Source organism: Rhopilema esculentum, chromosome 2 (assembly GCF_057945365.1).
Source record: "Rhopilema esculentum isolate cy_ngs chromosome 2, ASM5794536v1, whole genome shotgun sequence".
NCBI classification, from domain to species: Eukaryota; Metazoa; Cnidaria; class Scyphozoa; order Rhizostomeae; family Rhizostomatidae; genus Rhopilema; species Rhopilema esculentum.
The window spans coordinates 3,478,199-3,506,193 of record NC_142816.1 but is presented as its reverse complement, the minus strand read 5'-3'; the positions used below and the strand labels follow the sequence as shown (position 1 = coordinate 3,506,193).

The window sequence follows — 27,995 nt, the reverse complement described above, 5'->3', positions numbered from 1 at the left end:
TATCTTTATGGTCCGAATGAAAAGCACAGTTCTATTTTTGTGGCACAGTTCCGCTTTTATTTCAATGATGGATTATGTCATTCTTACGAGCAAACAAATGCTTATTCTGTTATTGACCCCTCCGTGACAAGAAGAGATGTTTATTGGGCGTCGTTAGGTGAACAACGTTGGCAGAAGAATTCAAAACTTTAGAATTATAGAAATTTGATATCGACGTTAAACCTCATATTTTCAACGGACGGATCATGTCTCATGTTTTCCGTTGATATCAACACAAAGGTTGACATTGGTTGATACGCAACTGACAACATCGCTTAGGCCAAGAAAAGCTGAATAAACGTGACCTACAAAGATGGGGAAATCGATGGCAAAATGCTTTCTTGTGGTTGTGAACTTGTTCTTTATAGTAAGTTTTCTTTTTGGTAAACCTAGAATTCATATTAATGCTCGAAACGTACGTTTTGTGAAAGTATATTAAATTAGTATTAGCGACAGTTAACATTCGGGGCAATCAGAAATACGTTGACTACTGCTGATCAATTCCTTTGAAATCTTATTCGGTGTTTTGCAATTGTTATTGTGTAAGTTAGAATCTGTATTGATTCAATGTTACTTGAAATAAAACGTTTTATGGGCAGCTATTTAGAAAGTTTCGTTCGCAAACTTGAAGTACCTGAAAATGGCTTTGAAGGAACTTGAGCGACTATCAATATAGCAATAACAACAAGAGGGTATGGAAAGTTATAAAGTTTCTCGTCATCAAGTTTCTTCGTTTTTGGTGATAGGCTGTGACGAGGTACGATGATTAGGCAAGATGTTAAGGTTTAGGTTCAAGGTTTAATCGGAGAGAGAGAAGACGGTTTCACTCGCAGACGTCTCACTTGTTTGAATAGTTGCTACCATGGTGACAGACGGTCATCGATTTCTTGGATATATGTTTCACACTTCTTTCAGTTCTTATATTTCATTTATTAATGGTATGCTCAGAGTTTTTAGATAAGGGATGGTACCTCTTTGATGAAATCCAACTCATAACACCTAATTTGAAACATTTAACAATTTCAAACCGTTTAACAAGTGCCGTCGTAACGAATTTCAAATTCGGGAGGGGGGGGGGGGTGGTTTGGGTGTTCATTGTATTACTTATAGGCAGCCAAACCATTGGAAATACGAAACAATTGGACAATTATTGGGGACTGAAGCCCCTTACCAGCTTGATTATGACGGCCCTGTCAATAATAAAATAAATTCGAAAATAAATTCTGAAGTAAAGCAGTTGACAATAAGTCATATTTTCAAGGATGGCTTCTAAAAACTGAAAATAGAGTTTTGTCATAGGAGCCTTGCAGCATTGAGGTTGCTGACTTAACCAGGAAGATTTAGATGTAGGTGTCAGTGACTGGTCCAAGATCCAGGACCTTTCTATTTCTACTCCGGAAGATTTCTACTGGATAATAGGTTTAAGGCCAAGGCTTTTTAACAGGGGCCAAGGGCACATAACGGGGGCCAAGGGCACATAAAGGGGGCCAAGGGTAAATAAAAGTCCCTTAACGAAAGATTTTTGCAAAAAAGATCCACTGTTTTACAAGAAAAGTGTGGGGCATGGCTCCACCTACCCCCGTTGTCTGAGGCCCATATTTAAGTTGGAAAATTCATTTTATAGAGAAATGCCACTATTCGACTACCAGATTTGCCGAATAGCGGTAAATTATTCCCAATTTGTTGAGTAAAAAGCCGATCCACGAGTCTTGGAACATTGTCACATCCCTCACCTCCGTAGCACCGCATGCTTCTGGTGTAAAATCACGGTCTCCGCCATGGTTCAACATGGGCTAACGGGTACTTCCGCTCCTCTCCAGCCTGAATATAAATGTTGGGTTTTCGTTTCACATTTAAAAAATGTCAAATTTTTGCAAAGAATACTTGTAGACATCATCTACCGCCCCCTTCTCATTTGCTGATCATATCTATATTGCACGTTCTTCGCATATGTACAGATCATGTCCTCTCCATCACAGTAATAAATATTTGCATCAAATTGATTCTAGGATTTTTACTCTTTCAGGTTTTGGGAGGCGTTTTGGCAGGTTTTGGAGGTTGGTTTCTGAAAGTTAGCGGAGATTACAAAGAAATTCTGGAGTTTAACCAGCTCCTAACACCAGCTGTCCTTGTTATAATTGGAGGCGCAACGATATTTTTGGTCGCATTCCTTGGGTTAGTTGGAGCCCTGAAAGAAAGCCGATGTCTTTTAATGATGGTAATTTCTTTCTCATTCTAAAAATTTTCAGTTTTTGAGTCTAAACATATTACTAGTATAAGTTATTTTTAAACGAAACCATGAGTAAATATTAGAAATGAAATGTGGATATCGAATGTTCCTATTGTAAAACTAGATTATTTTTTGTTGTATTACTTCCGTAAATATAAATCAAATTGGAAAATTAGCAAATTAGAGGAAAAGTCAAATAAATAATACGGGCAAAGTTTTAACCAGCGTTAATTTCATTTTCATTTTTTTCTTTAGTTTTAATAGTTTTAGATGCAGTATTCCTAAAAAACGTCTGTGTTATCATTATTTGTGAACTGTGAGGCTAGAAAAAGGTGAAGTATGCATATTCAGGGCCTCTAACACTGTGGAGCCTTTTTACTTTGAGTTACCCTTTGCCCACCCTCTTGCCTCCATTTACGTCGGAGCCCCTGATATTTCATTTTATCAGCAACAAATTTTTGTAGCATCCAGATTTCAGCTATGATGATTCCAAGATAACTTTAGTATTGAGTACTTCGATAAAAAGCAACTTCAATACTTGACATAATGTCAAGTAGTGGAAGGAGAGATATTTTTCGCGGTGTTTCCTGCAAATTGCAGGTTGAACGTTTGTCCCTTTACAAAGGATGACGTCATTATTTATTCCTTGTACAGCTGAACAAAGCCATGTTATAAAGTAAACTCGACTTCTCAAAAATACTTTGAAATATTTGCTTATTTAATTGTGCAAAGTTAAACAACTTATCAGCAACTTGCAGTTCTCTTGGAAGAACTTCAGAAACTCACTTGCAAGAGACTGTAGGCTGTAATAATACGAAAGATATTCAGGATCAAAGCAATACGACGACGAGCATCCAATGTAGCAAGATAAAATTTTCAAAATAAATTAAATTTAAGGAATACTTTTAATGTATTTGCTTGTTGATTTAGTAAAGTAAGTTTGAAATAAAACTATTAAATATATGTCGCACTTAAGAGATGTCGAAAAAGTACATCCAAGTATGTAGGATATCTAATGATCAACACTCATTTTGAAAACCCAAATATTACTTGAAGAAAAATCTGCTTTGGCATGCATATAGGCAAACTGTAATAAGAAGTGGATGAATGAATGGTCACTCTTGTCCCAAAGCCCGAATTTAAAGGCAAATTGTAGCCTTGAATGGAATCTGACTTTGAAAGGAGGAGAAGCCTTATTGATCCGGGTTAATTTTTGTTGATTTTTTGCCTTTGACTTTCTTGCTTCTTTGCCTTGTTAAAATTGTCAAGATGTAGAACTTCTTTTATGTATATCCCCTATATTTCTAAAACAAAACAGAAACCGATTTTAACTCCTCGTTCACGCTACAAATGTCCGTTAAGTACGTAGAGATTCAATTTTAATTAACGCAAAATCTTGCATCACAACACACCGTCAATTTTTGTGGGCTGCAGCATTTGCTCCTCCCCAGCCTTTTCGTTTACAACAGCAACAATAAAGCATGTTTGAATGAATAACAGAGGCTATTCTATGTCTCTTAAAACTAAATTTATTCATATGATAACAGTTTTATTCTCATTCGTTGCAGTACATGGTGCTTGTTGTTTTAATACTTTTATTGGAGATTGGTGCCGTGACCGTCACATTTCTTTACAAGGACAAGGTAAGCACACATCTTAAATGTAATAAGTGATATGGTATCTATGAAATATTATATGGTAACCTATGAGATGGTATTATCTAAAAAGTAGCCTATGATATGGGAGCCCTTTCAGGGTGCACCTGCGTAAAAAAGCCTAATACAAAGCAATCTGAGAGAACAAAAAGCCAAAAAAGAATAGAAAATAGAATTCGTTCCTTAAATCAGTAGCATTTGATTGTTCTAAATCGAACGAAGTCGCACTTTAAAAGTCGTAAATAGCTCGAAAAACATATCGAAACACGCAAGCCCTGGACAGCTACAATCCACCAAAAAGATTTGCCATATTGAAAGTATTGTTGTGGTCGTGACGCCATAGAACTATAACAAGGCTAATATGATAAATTTTTCGGCCCTAATTTCTTGTTCTTGTCCTCTACGGTTCTAATGCCTTTTACCGTAATTAAATTTACTTTGACAACAATATGCAGTCCAAATCCAATGTCTAAGGCCTCAGCTGGTTTGACTCGTTGTAGACAGCTTTGATACAATCACTGAACTGATAACACGTAGTAAAAACTAGGCCTAAAATTGGCAATATTTGTTACACTCCCGTAAAACACCAATAATGCTGCTTAACAGGCCCGTCGGAAGTGGGGGGGGGGGCTGGAGCCCCCCCAATAATTGTCAAACTGTAGTATGTTTCCTTTATAATGGAGTACTGAATGAGAAGAAAAACAATGGACAATCCCCCAAATATGAATTTCTTCCGACGGCACTGTTAACATCACAGGCAACGGAGGCAACATTTAAGAGTTTCCTTTTTATTCAAGGTTCAAGAATATGTCGAAGACAAACTATCGAAAGCTCTCAAAGTTAGCTATGGAAAAGACAACGAAGGCCCCGTGACGAATGCAATTAATGACATTCAGAGGACGGTTAGTTTACATGAACGTTCTTCATTTGCACCTGCACGTATGACCATTACTTTAGAGCGTAGATTTTTTGTATGTTTTGTTTGCATTTTCGTCCTAGCTCCAAACAAGTGATATTGGAAGCAGCTCAGAAGGAGAGGGCACTCAAACAAAATACAAAATATCCTTTGCAAATTCCATGCCCGTGCAAGAAATAAACTGCGATTATTTCTCCGTAATTCTGTCTATGCTGTCTTATTTTTGTTAAAAAATACCTTTCCACAGAAAATGGCCTTTTTTTTAGAAAAAATGCATTCAATCTTAATACTTTTTTAAAAAAAACTTTTTACTGATAGAGAGGCTTCTTAGTGACAAACAGGGAAGTTCATCTGACAAAAGGAGTTATTTTCCAGCAAAGAGTAATTTGCTAAATTTTCTAGAAAAGTAGCTAGCTCGAAGCTCTCGGTAAATAGCTATAACAAACAAATTCTTACCGTAGATTTCCAAATTGGAGGAGTAGAAGGTCATCAAAGTTACGGAAGAACACAAAAATGAAAATTGAATTTATTCTTATTTACCAGAGAAATTTTGTCAACAAACTGAAAGTGTTACCGACCAACTCGTGAGAAACTGCAACTGTAGCACACCCCAACTCGTTTCAAATACATCCCTAATAACAACACCTTTGTTTCCCTAGATGAAATGCTGTGGAGCAAAGAATGTCAATGATTACATTGGCTCATACTGGGCGAATAACACAATAAAGTTTCCCGCCAGTTGTATAGATGAAGATAGACATAGCTCAACAAAAGTAAATGGCACAGGAGATTACCCTTTTGAGAAGGTACGTTTGGCAGTAGCACTCATGGGCTCAATTAAACTTCTTAAAAGATTTGTTAGGGTTTTACCCTTAAAAGAGTCATTGCTAACAATGAGCCATTGCGCTACGCAAGCATCCCATAATGCATTTTTAGACAGTCTGAAATCAATTTTGGTTAATCCGTAGAAGTTTACTGCCATTGTTTGGATTGTCGCCACGCTCGCAAAGGCCCATGGTTAGCAATGAGTCTTTAAGTTCCAATTTATGGAATTTTAAAGTCTATCTGGAAAGAAGATAGAGCCCATTTCTAGGCTACACGAAAGAGTGTTTCTCTACTTATTGTATTTATGCCAGACACTCCTTAGCTAGAGTATGATTCAATGTGACTTTTGTTGTTGTAAGAAGTATAAACCTACGTATGGATTGCAAATACAGCTTTCTGTTTTTGCCCTGGCGATGATAACACGGGCATAATAAGCTTTCGATTTTTTATCATCTTTCTAAGGCAATTCATTTTTTGTTTCCCTTTCAGGGTTGTGTAGAGAAGTTCAGAGAATGGGGAGGAGATAATTTGGTTCGTCTCGGTGGTATAGCTGCAGCAGTTGTTGCTGTAGAGGTAAGTTTGGAAACAATCCTCAAACAGGGGGAACTCCTTTGAGTGGGTGTCTTTTTCAATAATCGAATAAACGTCACCCAATAAGCGCCTCCTGAATAATAACCTGATAAATTACTTTTAAATATACCGAACTGATTTTCAACAATTTAGTTTTCACTTTTGTTAGAAACACCGTGGCACTCCGAATAAGCTCCATTAGCAGGCCTGATTTAAAAGTATTGTTTCGAATCTCTGGTTATAATTTTTTGGGGGTGTTGCCAACCGTTTTGGGGGTCATAAACCCGCCTCTCGCAGAAGCCTATTCTATTCAGCACCGAGTTTTTGGCATGCCCCTTAAGCCTGGTATGTCGAGAGAGGCAGATTGCCACAAGCTCCGAGCCAAGAGGGTCCCTGAAAGTTCCTAACAAAAACATTATGAGAATAGGCCGCAGACTACTTCGCGCGTTGAGAATTGCGTTCTTATGTACCATCAACATTTTCCTTCTAGTCAATTCACTTGCTATGCTTGGCAATCACAATGTAATTATGCTTTCTATCCTTTGCAGCTTGGTGGTCTGATATGCGCCTGCATTATTTACAAGGGGAAAAGTGCAGACGTTGACGTTGTCTAAAATGTTGACCAGTATTCATAAACATCCACGAAAATCTTTGGTATTACCTTTGGTTCAAATCCCAAGAAACTAGAACCAAGCATGAACCGTGAACAACAAAAGACTAATTAGCATGCAACATCGCTTCACAATTGTTTTTGCATGTTTACTATCGTATACGTTAGTATACTGATGTTAATAGAAATAGAGGTGCCATAGTTTTAAGATTTAAGATAGGTTATAGTCTAACTAATGTATTATTGTATGTTGTTGTAATGAATTCTGTGTTCTATATAATTAAATAGTTAAATGTAGAGTTTAGTTTGTTTGCAAATATTACAGAGAGTGTCTAGCAGAAAGTAACATCGTGCTTTTTCATTTGCTTTCTTCATTAGAAATCTTCCAACACACACACAAACTGCTCCAAAAATGAGACACGAGCTTGTAGGTTTTATTATTGTTTTCGTCTCCTTTTTGCATCGAGATTTGCTATGTTACGCAGAGTGCTTCCTACTAGGGATCCAATTGAAATTTAATTTTGCTACGGGGAAGGGGGAGGATGGGGGATCAATGCTCGATTCGGGAGGATCAGAATACTACGGCCATATTTGGCAATAACGCTACACAAGAGTCTCGAGTCGTAGGCAGTTTAGACAGAAATTTCATTCTCGGTGCCATACTTGAATCAAAAAAGGTCATACGCCACAGGTATTCGGCAAGGCATTCAAACTGATTGTGCCAGTGGTGGTCAACTGCTATAAAAATGAAATGATGTTGAAATGATAGAAAAGGTACCCCCCCCCCCCTCATGCTATGAGCGCTGATATTGTTTTAATCGATATTTGTGATGCCTGTGTTACACCAAAAACAAAGTGCACTAGCTGGGAGACGATACGTTCCAAACCTAAGATGTATCTTTGGCATCAAGGCCCTAACTATGAAGCCTTCTTGGGAAGGTTAGCAGCCATTCTGATGAATCTAGTAAGAAAAGCAAGGTCAGCCCCAATATACAGGTGGAATTTCCTACGCAGCTAAACGAGCTCTCTACATTGACTTTACGAAACAAAATCAACGCCGTGAGAGAAAAATTTGGACCCAGTCTTTATTTATGTGGTTCTCTGCCTGCACGGCTAGGGAATGGCCATCACGCCAATGACTTTTTGCCAGATACCAAATGTGAGCAAAAGCCACGATGGCCTACATGACAAAGTAATGTGTAAGCACTGATTGTAAAGTAATGTGTAAGCACTGATCTATAAAAAAGACTGGATCGAGCTTCTAATATGACCAGAGTGTCGCCATCAGAGAAGAGGGCACCAGAACAGCCCATGCGAGGAGACGGCCTTCTCTGTCACCCCTAGCAATGTTTTCAGTTGCTCTGGCCTTGTTCTTTTTCAGTAATTATACACGCAGCATTGCAGCTCTCGCGTATCCATATCGTTGAAGTATTGGTTTTGAGGAATGGCTTCCCGCTATTGTTTGATGCCCTCTTTCTTTTGAAATTGAACGGGCATCAGACTTTGGTGTTTTAAGACAATAAGAAGCTCGATCCAGTCTTTTTTATAGATCAGTGTGTGTAAGAATGGGTGAAGAGGCAGAGAATGTGCAGTTTTTACACATGGAAGTTATGTTGATTTTACAGCCCCCCTCTAGTCGCCCCTAACTTTCCACCTTTCTTCTCCACTGTATCGTTTTCTGAGTGTGACTAAAGTAAGCAAATTGATAATATTTTATTAGTTGATGTTCTCAATTTGTTAAGTTGTTTTTTTCATTTTAGTCACGGAATTTATTTTATTTTTTGTCAATCGTTAACAAAATAAATTTTATTTCTTAATCGAAAATAAAAAACCTCCCCGGACAGAAATATATTAGCTTACCGGCCAATTGTGAGTTCTTTCACAAGCTCCTAAAATGTACTATGTGCAAAACGAACATAACCACTTTCAACAATATTTCTTTGGATATTCAGTGGAACTTCTATTAAGAAACCTCTAAAAGGGCGAATGGTCGAAACGCTCTCAAAACAACCTTCATTCAACGCACACCTCTATACACAACGGACAATTACACTGGTCAAAACGTGGTCTGTTACATGGAGGCTCCACTGTGTAAATTTATTAAGACAAGTCTTTTCTAACATGAAATATCGGTGGGGGGCGAGTTAGCAATTTTCCAAACATACAAAACTATGAGTTAATTTTATTATAAGGACATTCAAAACATGTTTACCGCGTCACGTAGTTACGGTATAATAGTTTAGTGGAATTAGATATGAAAACGGTCTAACCCGGATAAAAATAATATAAAGCTGTAATTTGGCACAGATGTTCTATAATAACTTGGAAATGACCAGAAAAAAGCCCCATCAATTGGACATTGGGAATTCCTTATTTGGGCAAATACCATAATGGCGCACTGATCAGTGGTTATTCCCAGTATTGTATGGAACCTATGTGCCAAATTACAGCTTTTTATTATTTTTGTCCGGGTAAAATCGTAATTTCACCACACTATAAGAACAGGACTTGCACCATGCGACTCGAATATACTGTATTTGAGAATAGTTATAAAAAAGGTCTATCCTTAGTGTGAATAACCATAAACAATAAAATGGCGCACTCAAAAGCTGGATCCACTACAGATGTATTCGAATAGGGTGCATTTGTAGGGTGCTTTATCTCCACTTAAAATTTGGATTAATTGAAAAATCCGGAAAACTTGATACTTTGCCAGATTGGTAGGAAATTTTTGAAGCTTCCCAAAGATTGAACCCCGATGCATCCCTGCATACGATGTGGGGTCAGGTATACTTAAGGGATGATATTCAGCCCTTAAAATTTTCTCTCCGTTCTCATATGATTAAACGTGCTAGACAGGCAGAATTGGAATAAGGGGAAAGTAGTTGTAATAATTCCTTCAAAGGAATACGCACCCCTAACACAGGAAGAGAGTTAGGAAACATTACCCCCACCAAAACCAGTTAGGTTTTTAAGAGACCTGTCAACAAAACTTCAAAAATTCAAGTTGGCAAACAAATTTAAAATAAAGTTCTTTTCATGGGCTTATTCTTTTCAAAGATGGTGCACGTATTTGGATAAAAAGACCAAGGAAATGCATCAAGTTAAAAGGCACTGTTACAGAATTTACGGAAAATTTTCCAAAAAATTTACAGTGTTTCGGTTTAAAAAATAGTTAAACAGAATTGCGGACGAACTGATTAGCCATATACACAGCTACAATTCTTAAGGCCGACCTCCACTTGGCCGCGCGTACGGTGCGGTCAAGTCAGCGCATGCCCAGTGACTCGGTATGATGCAATATTCTTGCCCGTCACGTTCAAACTTTGTACGCTTTGAAAGTAGAACCTGGTTCTACTCTCAGAGCGGCCGCTCTACGTACGTTGGAGATTATCCAATCAAATTGCAAGACTTGGTGACTTGGCCGCACCGTACGCGCGGCCAAGTGGAGGTCGGCCTTTACGGTCAGGCCATTGTCACTCTATCTGCAAACAAGGAAGTGTTTTGCTGAGATGATTGTTACAACTGAAAAAGCGCACGCATTTAGAAACTTGATATGCTTGAAGCCCTAAATAACGTAGTTTCTCGTTACAAGAACGCCAAGCTACAATCTACTGAGTCTGAAGCAAACCTTTTTTATCTTTAAAGATCTACATCAATTCAATTCGCTACATCATGGGTTATTGTGGGCGACTGTGTGCAAGAATCACATTGGTGATTGGAAACTCATTCTTTCTTGTAAGTATTCTGTTCTTAACGCAACGGGGCTTTAGTGTCAACATTATGCGCTTGTCTAGGCCATTCAAGTTAAATGTTCAAATGTCTTACAGTCTCGTTATAAAGCTTCAAGGATTGCTGATTTTAGGGTTTGCTTAAAGGTTCAAATTCAATCTTAACTTGGTCAAAAACTGATGCGGTTTCAACAGTATCAAACCCGCAGCAAAGTAGATTTCACTGATCAAAGTTCGCTGTTATCCAATCTGAGAAGTGTGACTTTCACGAACAATTTATCTAGCTCACAGACAGCCATAACGAGAAAAAGGTTCACCCCAGTGAAATATTATTTGAAATTCTTTCCAATTTTCCATATCAGATAGTGTTTATAAAAGCTCCTATCGAAAATTTTCTTTCATTTCGGTTAACGAACATTAAAGAAACAAATAACTGAAAAGAGGGTACTCAGCAGTGTCTTATCTTTGTTGATATTTTGTATGTAAAATGAATCAGGTAAAAACTTATGTACACAAGCTTAATCGAAAAAGATGAAACATTTAGAATGCTCGATTCATCATTAATGTTATTGATCCCAATGACACTGCCTTTTGTAAACCGATGGATTACACTTTAGTTTTGCACAGTGTTTCCTGAAAGCAACCGTCGAGTCAATAGCACATTGTGTACAATCAGTTACTTTAGTCAAGGTTTTTCTAATAAGTAAGAGTAGTATGAATGTCGGGGGAATAGTGAAGGGGGGAGGGATGGAAAGGTTCAGTGATCCCTGTTTCAGTGTCAATAGGTTTTTGGGGGTTGTAGCATTCATTCTATGATTAGGAAAATGGCCTTTTTGGCATAATGTCTTTTTTGGGGGTTGGGAGGTGGGGGGGTTGAGGATATGATTGACAAACAGTCTGAAATATGGGCAGGTTAACCCAGTAAGGCACTTATGATTTTTTCATTTCTTTTAGAAGCTTGTTCACCCCGTTACAAATACATTTGTATTTGATAAAGTAAAACGCAGAGCTTTGCGAGCTTCAGACCCAAAGCTATTGAAAACACAAGCTATGTAAGACAATGCGATGTGCTCCTACAATGCAGGCCTGGGGAGGGGTTGAATTGAATTTAAGGTTAAGTACAATATCGCTCGCTTTGCATCGAGTGCCGAAGCGATGACGTCACATGAATATATTTTTAGAATACTTTAATTTTGACCATACATCCAAAAAGAGCATTATTAAATACCTCTAAATGCTCAAAATCAGTTAAAAGTATTACGAATTGGCTGAGATATGGCCACATAAGCCCAGGCTCTTTTCCCATCAAACCTCTGCAATTTGGTATTGGTTCATACCTAATGAACCAGGCCAGAATAACAGTAATCCGTTAGAAAACTTGAAACCTTTCATTGGCCATATCTTGCCCAATTTTGAGCATATATGAATGATTTTGGGTATTGAGTGTTATTTTATGCTTCCAGAATATGTAGTCAAAATTAAAAATTTCTCGAAGTAGATTGTTGATGACATCATGCTTCGATACTCTATTGTTTCTTGAGCGTTTTGGCATTGTTACAGACAATGGGTACAAGTAAGATACCATAGTATATGAAACCTCTTGTTTTTGACTCAGTCTCTAATGTTATCTGTCCTCTCAGCGATTGGCTGGTATGAACAATAAACTATCTAACGTCGTTTCTAATTTGTTGAAAGTCACTTATTTGCATTAACGTCAACCAGTTGTGATAATGCTATTTTTGTCGTAAACTTAGGAAAGAAGTTATCTATCTGGAAAAAGCTTCAGATTCAAGGAGTGATGGAATAGCTAAGCCTAAAGCCCTGGCAAAACGACTAAAAATTTTACTAAACATTTCACACAACTTTTTTTAGCGAAAAGTTTATTTGTTTTGCCACCCTGTTTCATGTTGTTTAGTCGTGTTATAATAATAATAATAAATCGAATATTTTAACAGGATAACCTATCAGTACAATATGTACTGTTGTCATTAGGGTCCTGATACTTAATAAATTAATGGTAAGATCTAAAAACAGATTACAAAAGTTCAATATAGTCCAATCTAAAGATAGAATAATTTTACATCAATTAAAATGAGTTTCTAAAAATCGTCTAAAAATAGTTCTAGATTTAATCTTTCTTGCACTTAGTGGCAGGTCATTAAATTCCTTTCCTGCCTGATAGTAAAAACCTTTGCGTCCAAATTCTGTTTTCACTTGAGGCAACTTGACTAGATGTTTGTCGTTTCTAGTATTTTTCCCATGAGCATTTATAACGAAGTAATCTGTCATTGCATCACAAACATTGCCATGTAAGGTATCAAACACCAAATTACAGGACCTCTTTTTCACTCCTGCATTGATACTGGGCACACGCAAGCTGACAGACGTAACCTTGGTCGATTTAATAACATCAAGGCTTCTACTCTCAAGACTTTCAATTCTTTTCTTGTATGATGTAGACCAACCGAGGGACAGCGTACCACAATATCCAAAAACAGGCATTATCATGGTGCGATAGATCTTTTCAGCGCTCGCAGAGTCAATGGAGCTCCTAATGCGTCGAAGCAAATTTAATCTTCCTGTAGCTTTTTTAAAAACCTTGTCAAAGTGGGTTGCAAAGTTCAATGATTGATCTAGATGCACTCCAAGATACTTGTAACTTAAAGTCCCTGCAATCGATGTCTATTTTCCAGTCGGATGGTACCAAACCTGTTTCAATAGACATGTTGATGATGTAGGTCAGTGGTTCAGCTACAAAAGATGCCGCGTCTTTTATCATTCCAGATGGAAAATTATCGACACCCACTGCTTTCTTTCGTTTAAGACGATTCAACTCATTATAGACTTGGATTGGATTGACTGATTGGAAGCGGAAGTGTTTTTCCTCGGTGGAAGCAAAGCTCTTCTGTGGCATCCAGATAAAATTTCTCAGTAATAGCGTTTTGGCCTTTAAGGCGTTGGCTACTGTTGCAAAATGTTTGGAGAAAGCATTTGCTTTTTCATTTGTATCTGTCATTTTTTGACCATTCACTTCTATCATTGATGTTGTAGTCGTCGAAGTTTCCTTTGTAGGGTATATTTTCTTTATTGCAGACCAAAACTTTTCTGCAGAATCGGCATTATCCCGCAATAGTTCTTTGTTATATCTTGCTTTATTGCTTTTAACAAGATTGTTCACTCTGTTTCTGCTACGCTTATATGTAGACCAGTCTAATTCAGTGTTTGAGCGTCGGGCCTTGCGAAGAAGCTGGTCCCTGATATTCATTTCTTGTTTGAGTTCCTTAGAGAGCCATGGACAAAGCCTTCCTTTTATACGCTTCTTGACAAAAGGCGCATGCTTGTCTATGCATTGTGTTAAGGTCTCATTGAACAATGCCAATGCTGTATTTACAGAGGTAGCTGAGTAGATCCGATCAAAATTTCGAGATCCCAGATCCTCACAAAAGGAAGCTTGGTTGTACTTTGAATAGTTTCTGCAGTTAATTTCTTTGGGCTTTTGTTATATTGTGTGCAGTTTGCGGACACAAGCAATCAGCTCATGATCACTAAGACCAGCAGGAATTACTGTCGGGGAGCAAATGTTTTGTGGCTCATTTGAACATATAACATCAATAAGCGTGGACGAGAGTCTAGTTATCCTCGTCGGAGCTTTGATCAGCTGTTTCAGTCCAAATGAAGACAGTATATCTTTTAATTCTTTGTGGTCTGTTTTATCTTGATAATTACAATTTAAATCACCCAGAATAAGAGTTTCTTTATCTTCCGTAGAAATTATGTCCATCATTGTTTTAAATTTGGTTGCGTAATTTTCTGGAAGATATTTTGACGTATCTGGTGGCCGGTAAATTATGCCAATAAGGATACCTTTTGTTTTGGGAAATAGGATCTCCAACCAAATACACTCCATTTCGGGTTGATCAAGGTCAAATCTTCGTTGATATGGTATATGGGATGCGATATATATCCCCACGCCGCCTCCTTTATCCGGGTTTGAAAGTCTTGGTTTTGCGATAAAATCGTAGCCAGAAATTTTAGCCTGAGCCTCATCATCCTTTGAAAGGTGAGTTTCGCTGAGGGAGAGAATATGGATCTTTTTAAAGCTCTCTAAAAGATGACAGATGTTGTGTTTATGTGTTAGGCCTGGTTCAAACGTCGCACTTCTCATGTGCCGAACCTAACTCTGTTTGGAGCGACACTTGAGCATGTTTAGCGCGACTCCCGTTTCAAACGTCGAACTTAATCATGTCGCACCAAATGGGTTTAGGATTGTAACATGAAGTATCTTGGTTAAGGCGCGCAATCTTAAATATTTGTTTAAAACGCATGCCCCTCCAAGAAAGAAATGAATTCTGGGAAGGAAAATAAATTAAATATAATTATGCATTGAGTTCGGTACATGACAAGTTCGACGCTTGAAACCGTGCCGCGCTGGAGCCGTGCAGCTCGGCAAGCTCTGCCGATCCAAACTAGTTTGCCGCTCCTAACTAAATCTGCCGTACCAAATTGATTCAAACGTCGCGCCCCTCATGTACTTAATTCTCGAGTTAGGTTCGGCACATGAGAAGCGCGACGTTTGAACCAGGCCTTAGGAGCCCTCTGATATTCTGATGTAAGATTTTGAGGCCAGGCTTATTTTGCAATACAGCCAGCTCGGGTAACTCATAATGTGTGTCAGCGTTTACACCATTTGCTGTGTTTTGAATGTCAGCAGCTTCGTTCGGACTTTCGCGATCATGTTTTGTTAAGCACGATAAACAGCGAGCTTCATTAAGATCTTTGGTCAAGCATTTCAGGTGTAATGTGTCCTGACATTGCATACACATAGCTCTACTTTGGTTTTTTCTCACTGTTTTGGCACACGAACAACACTTTATGGATGGACCTGGGCATGTTTCAACATCGCCACAGAGTAACAGCATCATTTGAATAAAAGTAGGCCCATCTGGTCGAAGCTGTATCCCACGGCTCTGTCGTTGTACCCAGAGCGAAGAAGATATATAGCTTTCAGAGAAATTTTCATCCATATCCAAATAATTTAACATGATTGGTAATGAGTCGGTGCTGCAAAATGCAAGCTTCTTGATCGATGAAAACGACCATAGGAACAAACAGACGTAATAGAATCCAAGTCGTGCGACCGCCATAGCTTCACTTTCCTTCTTTCCTTCTGTTCTTGGTTGAGTGTTGTTGAGCCAAGTTTGATTCTGGTCAAAAATCTTTAGCGTTGTTTAGTGTTGTTTAGCAAATGCTTAGTCGTTTTGCCACCAATTATACATTTGTTGTGCTAGCGCAGATGCTTTAGCTGTGAGAATCCAAAGGTTTTCCAGGGTTTTTCTCGGTTTTCCTGTTTCAACGTGACCAAAAATCTCTAGAATGCCTTCGTGAGACATTTGCTTCGTCTTCTTGTAGGCTACTGTGTCTTCTTCAACAGTCAAATTTGTTATCGATATGCTAAAAAGTATTTTATTTTCCTTTCTTTTATCAATTTTTATTTTTACCCAGTCTTTGCACTTGAAGTCTTTTATGCTAACGTACAACAACCAAAATAGAAAGAAAATTCCTATGTTAGATCATCTACAACCCCCACAGCGTCTTACACAGATCGCAGTTCAAAAAGGTTGTTTAGTGAAAAGTTTAGTCACGTTTTGCAACCCTTGCTAAACGTCGCTCAACTTCGCTAAATAAATGTTGAGTGAAATGTTTAGTCGTTTTGCAAAAGCTTAAGAGACAGTTTAACGATTGTTAATGCTCCTTGCGTCATTAGGACGATTCTGATATGACTCGCTTTTTGTAGGTTTTAGGTACTGCTGTTATGGCCTTAGCTGGTTGGATCAGATACAAAAGTGGTGATTACGACACTGTTTTGGGTTCAAATGGAATCCAGACTCCTTCAACGGTGATTCTCGTTGGAGGCATTGCGATTTTCCTTGTGGCATTTCTAGGAATATGTGGGGCATGCAAAGAAAACAAGTGTTGTCTGCTTCTGGTAAGGCTATACATCCATTTTCTGAACTGAAAAGCCTATTGATCTTATTGTAACTTTAATGGGAAGAGACTAGTTCAGTGAAATCTTGCGCAATTTAGAAGAGATACACAAACAACCTTTTTGGCAGGGATGAAATACACTTTAAGGATGAATTGATTTGCCGTTTTTTATTAATCTTCAAAGTTTAGAAACATTGGTGAAATAAGTAACAAACTTAGAATCTAGAAACTGTTTTTATTTGCCGGCCAACCCAAAAGTTTGGGGTTTGGGCATCTACGGCCTAAATTGTGCAATCACTTAAACTGCTGATCACATTTTGACAGAAATTCTGTGATTCATAGACGCCATCGTCCTAAGCTCTGTGATTTGATTGGTTTGTAGACCAAGCTTCATTAGACCACAGAGTTTTATAGAACCAGCTACGCCCCCTCTCCCCTATTCAAAGATTGTTGTACGGACACGCTGCCTTTAAAGTTGCGCCTTGAAGACCAGGTTAATTTTGAGATAGATACCTACCTCAAGATTAACCTGGTGTAATAATGCAAGTTGTTACGGGCACTCCAACCAGTTATACAAAAGTTGCAACCCGCTAAGCCAGAGTTACTATTCGTTGTAGTGAAGAATCTGGAGGAGTGTCCGTTATGTGGAGTCATCTGCTAACAGGGGTCAAGCTAAGTATACATTTGAATAAATTTACAGCACAATGATGGCGTAAAAAACTGAAAAACCGTTATCCTAAGGTTTATCTCGACTAAAGTCATGTCGTTCACGGATGCGTTGCGCCCATTCGTACGCTTTCTTTAGAGAACTTTTGTCGTACGCAGGGACTTTGTTCGCGGGTAGCACCAAGCGCTCAAACGAAAGCGCGAAAATTATCGTAGGCCTTAAATCGGTACCCTGAGTACCAGAGACATAAATTCGAGAGCGGAAACAGAAGATAGGAGTGGAGGAGATAGGAGTCTTCTCTTCTAGCCGCTCCTCCGCTTCTCTGCTTCGCATTATGTTTACGTGCTCAAAATTTTGTGGCCATGGTACCCAGGGTGCTAAATCGGCCGCTTTTATACTGCATCTGTAAACAATGTTAAAGCATTTTCCTTCTAGTACATGGCATTCGTTGGTGTGATTATGTTGTTTGAAATCGGCTGCGTTTCCGTTGCTTTTGCCTTCAAGGGAAAGGTACGTCAATTCGATTTCTTTGTTTATTTGTTAAGGAGACGAATAAGAGAGAGTCTTCTACCGAGCGAGTTAACCCCCCTTCGCGGGATCAACAAGCATGCATATGCGACATAATCATTTTAAAACATTTTCTTTAACATCAAGATGGGGGATAACCCACACATTTGAAAACTTTCGCTTTTTGGTCTCCAAAAATAACCCTGAATTATCTCTTAGTGAAATGTATGTTTCAGGCTTCTCTGAAAGTCATGTTGGAGCCTGGAGCCTTCGAGGGAATAACAAAGTGGCAATAACCTCATCTTAAAACAGGCGACCAATTATAATTTATCTAATTTTTTTTACTTGACTTTCCATAAAATTATGTCAATTTAGATACCTACAACGGAGGTAAGGATAGGGCCCGACTAAGTGACTGTCCGACTAACATGGGGTACAACTTTTGTCTTAAAGAGTGCAGGAAAAATCCAATGGGAATAGAAAATGAGTTTCGAGGTAAGCTTTGGCTCTTGCGCAACCGGGACGTTTTGCGAATGTAATTCTAAAACCTGGCATAATATCGTACTGCATGGAAATACAAAACACATTCAATATCCCAAGACAGCTGCCGCAAAGCATGCCGGTTGTACAACAGCCGTTAACGGGATTCAACTCTACTTCTATAACCGTTTATTCTTGTCCATGCATGACAATATACCAATGCCCATATATGTACTCCGAATGACTATATATAAAGCAAACATGACATCGTGGATGTTTTTTACCTTTTTATTTAGGCGGAAGAGTATGTTAAGGATGCGGTTACGAAAGCAATTCAAAAAACGTACGGTTTGAAAGGAAATGGCCCGATCACAGAAGCAATCAATAATATACAGAAAGAGGTAACTGCTTTAAATTCAACAGCTATTTACATACTCAGAATAGGCCGTCTTTTGATTAAAAGACATATGTAAAGACATATGTAATTGAGAGGGGCTATTCGCAACTAAACAACGAAGATACTGCACTAAAGATTATTGATTCCACACGCTTCTCCCTGTCTCGATATAAAATATCCCTAATATAGACTTTCCAATAGTCTTTTTTGTCAAATCAGTAAGGCATTCGTTATACTGCGAGGGTAAACCTAAACTGCGAAGGAGATGTTGGAAGGGCGAAGGTAATATATAGTTGAACGGAGGATTTCAACTAGAGTTGCGTGGTACGGTGGATTCAACCTCCTTTGAACGGAGGATTTCAACTAGAGTTGCGTGGTACGGTGGATTCCAACCTCCTGCCCTTTGAAGACCCTCGTATCAACCTTGCCAAAAAAAGTATCCAGGACTAATAGTCTACCAGGTTACAATATCCTTAATTCAAAATATGTAGATGCAAATTGATGAATATTTAATTTTATTATAAGATATTATATGATAAGGAAGCTATTCACATCAATTAGTCTTCGATTTTTGACATCAAAGTTAGATTTTTTCTTGACACTTCAACTCGAAAGTTCAATTGAATTACAAGAGAGTAACGGATAACAACAAACAAATTAATGAAAAAATTAAAGTTTCAAGGAAGATGAAAGCAATGCTTATGACGAAAACATATCATCATAAAAATAAGTATTTTTTAAAAAGGGTGACAGAAAACATGAAAAGTTTATCCTACTCACCGAAAAAGGCTTTTGGTAGAAACAGTTCTTTAACCAGTAGCTGACGAATCTGAAAAGAATATCAGTAAATCATCTGAAATTGATTAAAGAAAATAGAAAAAAAATCAAATGATCCACTAAGTGAAAAAGCAGCGTACATACATTGTTTAAAAAACTTACGTATTGTTTCATGTAAATAAAAAGTATTTCTAATTGTTGTTTATTTAATCGTGCCGATTGTTCTACTGTATGTTTGATTCTCAAAACTTGCTGACAACAGGTAATTGACTGAAACATCTAAAGCAAGATATAGCGTTTCTCACTTCATTTTGTCACGGAATTTCCAAACAATTTGGTTCTAGTATTTTTCTCAATATTGATTCCCGTGACTTTTTGTCATTAGTCAAAGTTGCAAAAATAATCATAACTTCCTTGAATCTTTTTGTTTACCAATTTATTTCTTTAAACCTATTTCTAATAGCAAGCGATCTTTCATCATTGAAAGTGTAATATTTTTTATCTAGATGAAATGTTGTGGAGCGTATAGTGTTAACGACTACAAAAACTCCGACTGGGTTAAGAACAACCAAAGTAACAACCAACAATTTCCTACTAGCTGCATTGATGGGAACAAGAAAAATCACACAGAATCTAGCAACCAAACAATGTCAAGTGAAACTTTCGAATCGGTAAGTATGGAGAAACGGTTGAGATAAGAACACCTTGTATTTGACTGATTGACGGATATGCACAGCAAGGGTTTCTTAAGATTGAACCGAGGCCCATCTGCAATGGCGATAGCTGCTTTGATGTTAAAATGGCGAGGTTCAACTTTATAAAGAGTACTTGTATTCTAGCCGATATCAGGGACCGCGCACCAGTCTAAATGTGGGAGGGCTGAAAAGGGCGTACTCCTTAGTATAAGAGAATACTATCAAATGTTTCCAAAACTTCAAATGAGAATATCTGAACCACATTAAATGTCACTTCTTCCATCTCCATATTGCTTTCGCCAAAGATCCGGAAAAGTACCACAGCTCGCACTTATTTCTATTAACAGGGATGCATTGCAAAGATGAAGGAATGGGGAAGCGAACACCTGCTAATACTTGGTGGTCTTGCTGCTGCGATTCTTGCTACAGAGGTAGGTGGAAGAGGTACTATAAAGAAATTTCCAAAGGTTGCATGCTCCAAAGTTAATCAGGGTCAAATGCTCCATGATACCTCTGGTATAAAACGGTTTATTATTGAAACAGTCAATGGGAAATAGATTTTTCGTAACTTTGATATTCCAAGGCTGTAATTTTACCATACTTATGTTATAAAACATATAATTAGCAAACAAGTGAGAGCAGAAACTGCTATCGCTATTAAAACAGATTTATAGCAAAAACCTTCAATTGTATCGTGTCTACGATAGCCTCACACTCATTATAAGCTTCACAAGCAAGATGCTAAAAGGGATGAGCTGAAAATGTCAGAAATTGCCTGGTCACATGAAGATAAATCGGTTTCCTAATAGGTTAATCACAAGCAATTCAAAGGTACTAAACTATTTATCAACAAGTGTCAAATGTGAGCTTGTTGGTTAAAGAAGCGATTTAGATCTAGTTTAACATCTTTCTACCCAGTGGCGGCTCCAGTCTGAGATAAGTGGGGGGGGGGGGGGCAAAAGGCTTGTCAGGGATCGCGCCCTTTTGGACCACGCCTTTTTTCCCAGTTTGAAACATTTTCTTCCGGAGGAAACACCTCTTGTCTCCCTAGAAATGTCATTAAAATGTGACGATCTAGATAATGTACATACCCCCCCCCCTCCCCCGAAGTTTTGTCATCAGCTTTGCAAGAATCTCAAGGACTAACTTTCTAAAAAAGTGTGGGGACTAGTCCCGCAATCCCCCCGTGGCTCCGCCACTGTTTATACCTCCTCATCAAAGCAGAAAATTCTAGACCAAGTTTGTAGATTCCAAGAATGAAGATAGGTTTAGAATATTCTCATCCATGATTGTAAACACGACAGAGATTCATTCGTTGCTTATATGAAGGCAGAGGTACCCATTTACTTTAAAAAGATGCTAGCCCCTATGTTGAATATTTGACAGTATACTTATTTTGAAGGAATATTGAAGAATTCAAATCCTTTTGTTTGCAAGGATGAATTTGACGGTGGCTGTGCGCTGAACATTTCTTTCCAACAACATTTTTTGTGTCATGGCCTGACTTGCTTGTGCTAAATGAATGTAGAATTTGTAAAAACATGCCTTTATTGCATCTTTCCCATTGAACAGTATCTAGAGTCACAACGGAAAAATAGTTGGCTATTGAGTGATTAATGAGCTTTCCTTCTCCATATCCTGCACCAAAAATTACCTACTCAAGGCTCTGCGCCAAAGATTTTCCGAAGATAGGTACCCAAATCACCTTGGTTGTTTGGGCTCAATTTCAAATCCTGTCCCAGGAACGACCGGTTCTATTGGACTAGGAAAGCCAAATTAATAATAAGGAAGGGGGCCATCATTACAATGATGAATTGAAAAAACATTATGATAAAATAAGATTGGACCAAAATTATCAGTAGAATATTATTCGGGGGAATGGCATAATGGTATGGCCAACCTTGTCTTTAACAACTGCTGGTCCTCCGCTTGTGTCTTACTTTAATCAATTGGCAAAATGAAGCTCAGGGTGTAAATATATCTCAAATAAAATTTTTTAAAAACAGCAATCTCAGACAATTAAAACTTTTGTATTTTACAGATATTTCAACTAATGGCGGCATTTACTATCTTCAAGAAAGAGGAGGCCACAAAACCTATCTAGACAGTCTTACTTGGACAAGTGGCTCATTATGAAATACGTGTCATATGAGTGAAGTATTTTGTCCTTACAGGACGGTTATTGAAGTGAAGTAGTACGAGTCTTATTCAAAAAGATTAGACGCCAGGGGGTGGTGGTTTTCTGCGGGGACAACGGAGCGGGGGGTGCAAGGGGGCATTCACTCTTGCCCTTTGATAGAAGGGACAAAGAGGGCGAAATAACCCTTTGCTCTCGCTCTTTTGTAATCATTAAAGAGATTCATATGAAATCTTGATTGTTGTTTCCTTTTCATGACCAAAATTTCTCAAAACGTGTACAAAAAATATTTTCACAGCAGTTAGGAACCCTGTCCTAAACTAGCCAGAGTACCCCTTTGGAGTATAGACAAAAAGACAATCTGTATGAATAGCAAGGTTTAGTAATGTGAAGTTTTTTATTTAGTAATAGTTATGCTTTAACTCTTTTATGTATTTTTATCAATATTATACAAATTGGAATGTGAAGATTGACATTTCTTAGAAAAGGAGTATTTGTAGAAGCAATCTAGGGTCGAGCTCCTTGGCTAAAATGCATTGAAATGATTTTCTTACTAAGGTTCAGTGTTCTTTTTTCTGCAAAATCTGCCTGAGTGTGATTAATATCATTTTTATTTCTTGTTTTTATCTACAACTACAAACTAAAAGTTGCTTCGAAGGTCACTGAGTAACAGTTTTGCTGGAAATATCAGAAAATCACGGACATATGACCAGTATCCTTGAATTAGCCTATAAAAGTATAGTAAAAAATCAAAAAGAAATTACTAAAAGACCTCGTATACTTTAGTATGATTTTTTTTATAAACATTTAAGTAATTATTACCAAAAGAATTAATTTTTGTGGTAATTGAATAAAACGCCAAATGCAACCTCAGTTGGCAACAATCAACATATCGAGGGGTCTAACTCGAGAATTTACGGTAGCGGTGGGGGCTTATTCGAGGGGATGCTAATTGATAATTTGCAGTTTTAGGGGGGGGCTTATTCGAGAGGGGGCTTTTTGAGGGCGGGGGGCAATTCGAGGATTTGCGGTAGTTGTCCAATCAGTACTGCGTACCTATAGAAAAAGCTTTTCAGAAATTTTCAAAGGAAGCTATCAAACAAGCACTATCTCTAATAAGTGACAATTTAATTTTCTATTTGTTAATCAAAGTAAGTACAGTGATTGCTTTAATAATTAGAACAATAAATATTACTAATTAACCTCTTGCTTTGCATAACACAGTAGTGAAATGTTTAGATTTACTGAATAATTAAATAGCGTTTCATGATAATATTTTATAAATATCTCCAAGCACTCTGAATAGAAGCAGGTTATTTGTGTAGATCCGACAATTTAAGCAAAGTCATTAGAACTCCAAGGTTCCGACTCATATATCATAAAAATCTGGCGATAGAGGCTATATAATAAAGCTGTGGACAGACATAAACAAATAAAGTCGACGTTTGCTATGTTGAATACCTGCTATCCCCACCATTCATTATCTCGAACGGTTTATTACTTCTTCTTTATTTTCTTTGGACTAAAAACTGATAGCCATCTTGAATATCTTCGTACAAAGATCCCTGAATATTTCGAGACAGCGAATCTCAACTGTAGAAATTCTATGCATAAAAGGGTTATGGAGTGTTAACCTAATGTCGACTTTGCAAAATAACGAAACAGTTTATCAATCACTTTGTTCATGCTTCAAATTAGCATTTCATGTGTACATTGTATGTGATTGCATGCATGAACAATAACGTTGTGAAGTTTGCTAGATATCCGTAAAGTGTCGATACCATTATAGGGTGGGGGAAAACTGATTTGTTAGGAGGGGGCTAATGAAGATCTTTGAGCAGCACTTGAGTACTGATATGGTAAAGGAAACACTTAAGTACTCTCTTTAAAACAATTTTGCGCCTGTTTATACTTGCTTGCAGGTAGGACCCCGTTCAGTCCCTACATAAACATTTGATGCACGAGCCCCTTGTCTATGTCTGGGACATCAACTACACAGTTTGCTCGACTTTCACATTTTCAATTGTGATATTCTTTTTCATGACCTTCCTTCTTGTAAAGAGGCGGTGTAATAATTTGCAAAATAGAAAGATGACCTCAATGACGGAAAACATGGATGCTCCCAACCAGATTCCCATTTGTCCGCCAACTTCACTTACAAGCTTGGCCATTGTATACTCCCCAACCTCTGTAATTCGTTGGTATGACATATCACCAAAAAATATGTTGATCATGAGGAAATTGTTTCGTACAAACTCATCCGTCATTACGCTTCGGTTTAGGCCAAGCGCTGCGCTAAAAAGTGATTTGTATGGCGTCAGGTCTCCGGTAGACGGCCATTTTGAATATGAGGCAGACTTATAGAACTTCGTTTCGAAGCAAGGCAAAGCGCAATTGCAAGAAGAAAAGTCTGTATCGATTAGTTCCTGTAAGGTTCCTTGACTGCACGCCGATTCTAGTTCTGTATTGGGAAAAGGCTTTTTCAAATTTTCAGGTAAATGAAGGTTGTAAAGAAAGCTGAGGGCTTTGCAATTTCTTGATGCTCTAGCTAAAAAGCATGATTGTTGGCAGTTACTGGCCGTGTATTTTCCTCGAAATAATAACTGCATGTCCTCACCATTAGTGCATTTTGAATGGTAAGGAGCCTTTAATCTATGTATAACTGTTTTACGAATTTCAATGCGTGTTAAGTAGCCGACGGGTGCAAAAACAGATCCGGAATCTAAAAATGGATGCTCCTGGTGATCTTGCACGATTATCTCAATAGAGTCTCCTGTATCAGATTTAGCACCGGAGATTGCATCGGTTACGTTTAAAAAGAAAAATGCAGACAATGCCTCATCAGAACCGGCTTCTTTCTGGAAGAAAGTTCCGTTTGGGTTGATCTTGTAGCAATATCCCCGTTTCATTACTGGAATCCTTTGTGTGCCCATGGAGTAAAGGTACCGATTAGCAAGCCCGGGTCCGGATAAATTCTTCATGAATAATTGATCTTCGTCCGGTGTTACCTTTGGTAAGTTAGCTTCGCTTTCTAATTTGTCTAAGATCTTCTCAAATTGTTTTTCTGTTTCAATACTTTTCTTTGACGTCATGGTGAATTTCTTTAGCTTGTCTTTACTCAGACTTGGGCCGCAAATGGTAACGGAGGGAAACTGGATCTTTGCAACTATGACGGTCCTTTCTTTTGTAAATGACTCCTTGCTGAAATATCGACGCAATGTTGCCATTAGGGAAATAACCAACAATGATAGGAAGGCAAGCAAAAACACCAACCATATCAATCTCATGACCCTTGATTTAGAGATAGAAAACCTCCCTACTCCGTGAAGGGTCATATTTTCTGCAAACTTCTTTACCTCCATCTTGGTCCACAGCTTTGGTAATTATTCTTTGTGATTCTTCTGGATGTTCAAACTTCTGCTTAAAGCGGATAGGAGTAGACTGTTTGGTGATAAGAAAAGATGACGAATTGGTTATTCAAGCAGGTATCTAGCTTCTGTAAGCAGAACCAAATTTAGTACACAGCAAGGAAACTTAATCAGTTATTGAATTTTATCTTGAAAGCATCAGACAAATTGAAATTGATGCATTTAGCGTAAACAATTGCAGGTTGAATTCATGACAACTATTAACAATTTTCAAAATTACTAAAACTTTTTTGAGACTAACTGAAGTTAGCATGTGGAGCGATTATTGATTCAGCCAGCCAGTCAGTTGGTCATATAATTATATCAGAGAAGACAGAAAAGTTTTTTTCATCTTTGAAACAAAATGAATAATCACATTTGCGAAATTAAATATAGATAGCAATTTGCATAGCAACATAAATAGTTTCAAATAGAGAAGCAAAGCCCATAAAAGATTTTGCTTGTCACTATCACTACTTTACAAATACAGGCATTAACCCCCTCTCCCCACAAAATCAGAGGAATTAAAGTCAGAAGTATTGTTGTAAATTCAGTTTAAATTCCAGGTTACAGTAGATGACAAATGTTGAATTGAATTGAAGTTTCTCGTGCACAATTAGTGGAAAAGTTTTTTTTAAGACAGTAGAAACCTGTTTTTATAAGAACATTGAGGCTGAAATTTAACCTTTAAAACCCCATAATCAAGAACCCCCGAAAGGGTTGAAATTTGGAAAGGTTTTTATATATACATATGTAAGAAAAAAGGGTTTTTAGAATAAATCAGGTCATGGTATGTTGCATTCTAATTGGACAACCCAACAATACAAATTCATTTGATTGGTTGAAATTCATTAAAAAAGCTGGTTTAAGTGTGTCCATTAGAATTCTTGCGGTGGAAAACATTGTTAATGTGTGCAAGGCCTGTAGGTATATAGGAACCTTGTTAAGAACCTTTTAGACTGGACTTTAGAATAGCAGCCTGTTAATTAAGAACCTATTCAGGCTGCCAGAAAAAACCTAGGTTCTTTTATGCGGGTTTCTACTGTATCAGCAGCATATTGTTTTTATGAGAAATAAAATTCCTTCTCGACTCTGCCTTGGTAGAGAAAATCCCTGAAATCAGAATTATGCTCAAAATTTCTTCAACTTTTTAATTCCAATCTCAGGGATGACTTCTTTAAAATTTCAGTTGTTGGTTCAAGCTCCGCCAGCCGTCAGAAAATATACTCTGTCGTCATCAACTTTAACATTAAAATCTTTTTCCTTCTTAAAAGTTTACTTAACTTACAGTATCCTAAGCCAAATGGCATTTTTGTTCCTTCTCAAACAAAGCCCTTCAAAGCCAAAAAGTCATGGGTGCGGACAATATAGGAGCGTAGGGGAGGTGGGGGCTTGAATTACCTTGGGAATCCAAGAGGGTTCGTTGTTATTTTTAGGATATTTTGTGGCTCCAGTGTTCGGAACGCTAATGTTATCCAATCATTAACATATTACGTGTACACTCCAAAAGCGATATCTAACGCCACTAAATAAAAAATTTAGTATGCAATTGTCAATATCGGGTTTAAAGCTAATAAAATATTCTCTGTTTTGTTAACGTGGGAGGTTTTATTCTAAAATCTTTTGTTTTTCTTCCAATTTTTCATCTGAGGCTCGGTTCGGTTCTTACATTAACCGACAATATAGAGATAATCGGTTGAGATAACGAGCCTCAGACCCCGTTTACACTGTCCCGGGACAATTTTGTACCGTTACGGTTCGCAAGTGTTTACACTGTCGCGGTTCCAAATTGTTCCGTTTACACTGTACCGGTACGACCTTAATTTAATGGTAGAACATTGTTTAGAAGAAGCTGTATTTAGTCAACCACGGCCTTTTTTGCCGCTGAAGTCAACAATCGAATTTTTATTGTGAGTTAAAATGGAGCGGAAGGCCGATTAAAACTTTACTTGGACGAAAGACAAGGTGGATTTAATTTTCAGTGTTATTTTAGACTACAAAACTGCAAAGTCCAATCAAGGTTTGGACTGGGAAACACTACAAGCCTTTTCTGTGGTCGTCTTTTCTTCAGAATTTCCTTTTCTTCAGAACTTGAGAACGTAGTTACGCCACAATCAAAGCCTCGATTACCTGAAACAGCCATACAAAAGACCTCTTTGTGAATCCGTGACAAAATCGTCTCGGATAGGTGTTTACACTGTCCCGTTCAAAAACGGAACCGTGACGGTACAAAATTCGTTCGCTTTCAAAGCAGGGTCAAAACTGTTCCGGATAGCAGAGCAAAATCGTCACGGTTCCACAGTGCTAGTGTAAACGCAAGGGCGAACCGCGACAGTTTTGTCACGGTTCCAAACTTGTACGGGACAG

At 37.9% G+C, this 27,995-nt stretch overlaps 4 protein-coding genes across 4 annotated transcripts in view; 2 read left to right on the top strand and 2 right to left on the bottom strand.

Moving 5' to 3' along the window:
• The first annotated feature begins 147 nt into the window (after window positions 1–147).
• Window positions 148–7,219, top strand: LOC135695625 (tetraspanin-3). Its single transcript, XM_065214760.2, has 7 exons — window positions 148–406; window positions 2,066–2,257; window positions 3,838–3,912; window positions 4,722–4,826; window positions 5,500–5,646; window positions 6,155–6,238; window positions 6,784–7,219. The coding sequence occupies exons 1-7, from the start codon at window positions 353–355 to the stop codon at window positions 6,847–6,849; spliced, it is 723 nt and encodes a 240-aa protein (XP_065070832.2). The 5' UTR covers window positions 148–352; the 3' UTR covers window positions 6,850–7,219.
• Window positions 7,220–10,360: 3,141 nt separating this feature from the next.
• LOC135695623 (CD151 antigen) lies at window positions 10,361–22,778 on the top strand. The gene is made up of 7 exons (XM_065214759.2): window positions 10,361–10,583; window positions 16,371–16,562; window positions 17,664–17,738; window positions 18,512–18,616; window positions 19,896–20,060; window positions 20,432–20,515; window positions 22,126–22,778. The coding sequence occupies exons 1-7, from the start codon at window positions 10,521–10,523 to the stop codon at window positions 22,186–22,188; spliced, it is 747 nt and encodes a 248-aa protein (XP_065070831.1). The 5' UTR covers window positions 10,361–10,520; the 3' UTR covers window positions 22,189–22,778.
• The window catches only part of LOC135695619 (CD151 antigen), a 133,170-nt gene continuing 121,545 nt past the window's right edge, over window positions 16,371–27,995 (bottom strand). Inside the window, exon 12 of the mRNA XM_089109917.1 lies at window positions 16,371–19,441. The gene's annotated coding sequence lies outside the window, so the exon portion shown is untranslated. The remainder of the gene's footprint in view (window positions 19,442–27,995) is intronic.
• LOC135695621 (acid-sensing ion channel 1-like) lies at window positions 20,437–26,821 on the bottom strand. The gene has a single exon (XM_065214757.2). The coding sequence runs from the start codon at window positions 25,581–25,583 to the stop codon at window positions 24,213–24,215; it is 1,371 nt and encodes a 456-aa protein (XP_065070829.1). The 5' UTR covers window positions 25,584–26,821; the 3' UTR covers window positions 20,437–24,212.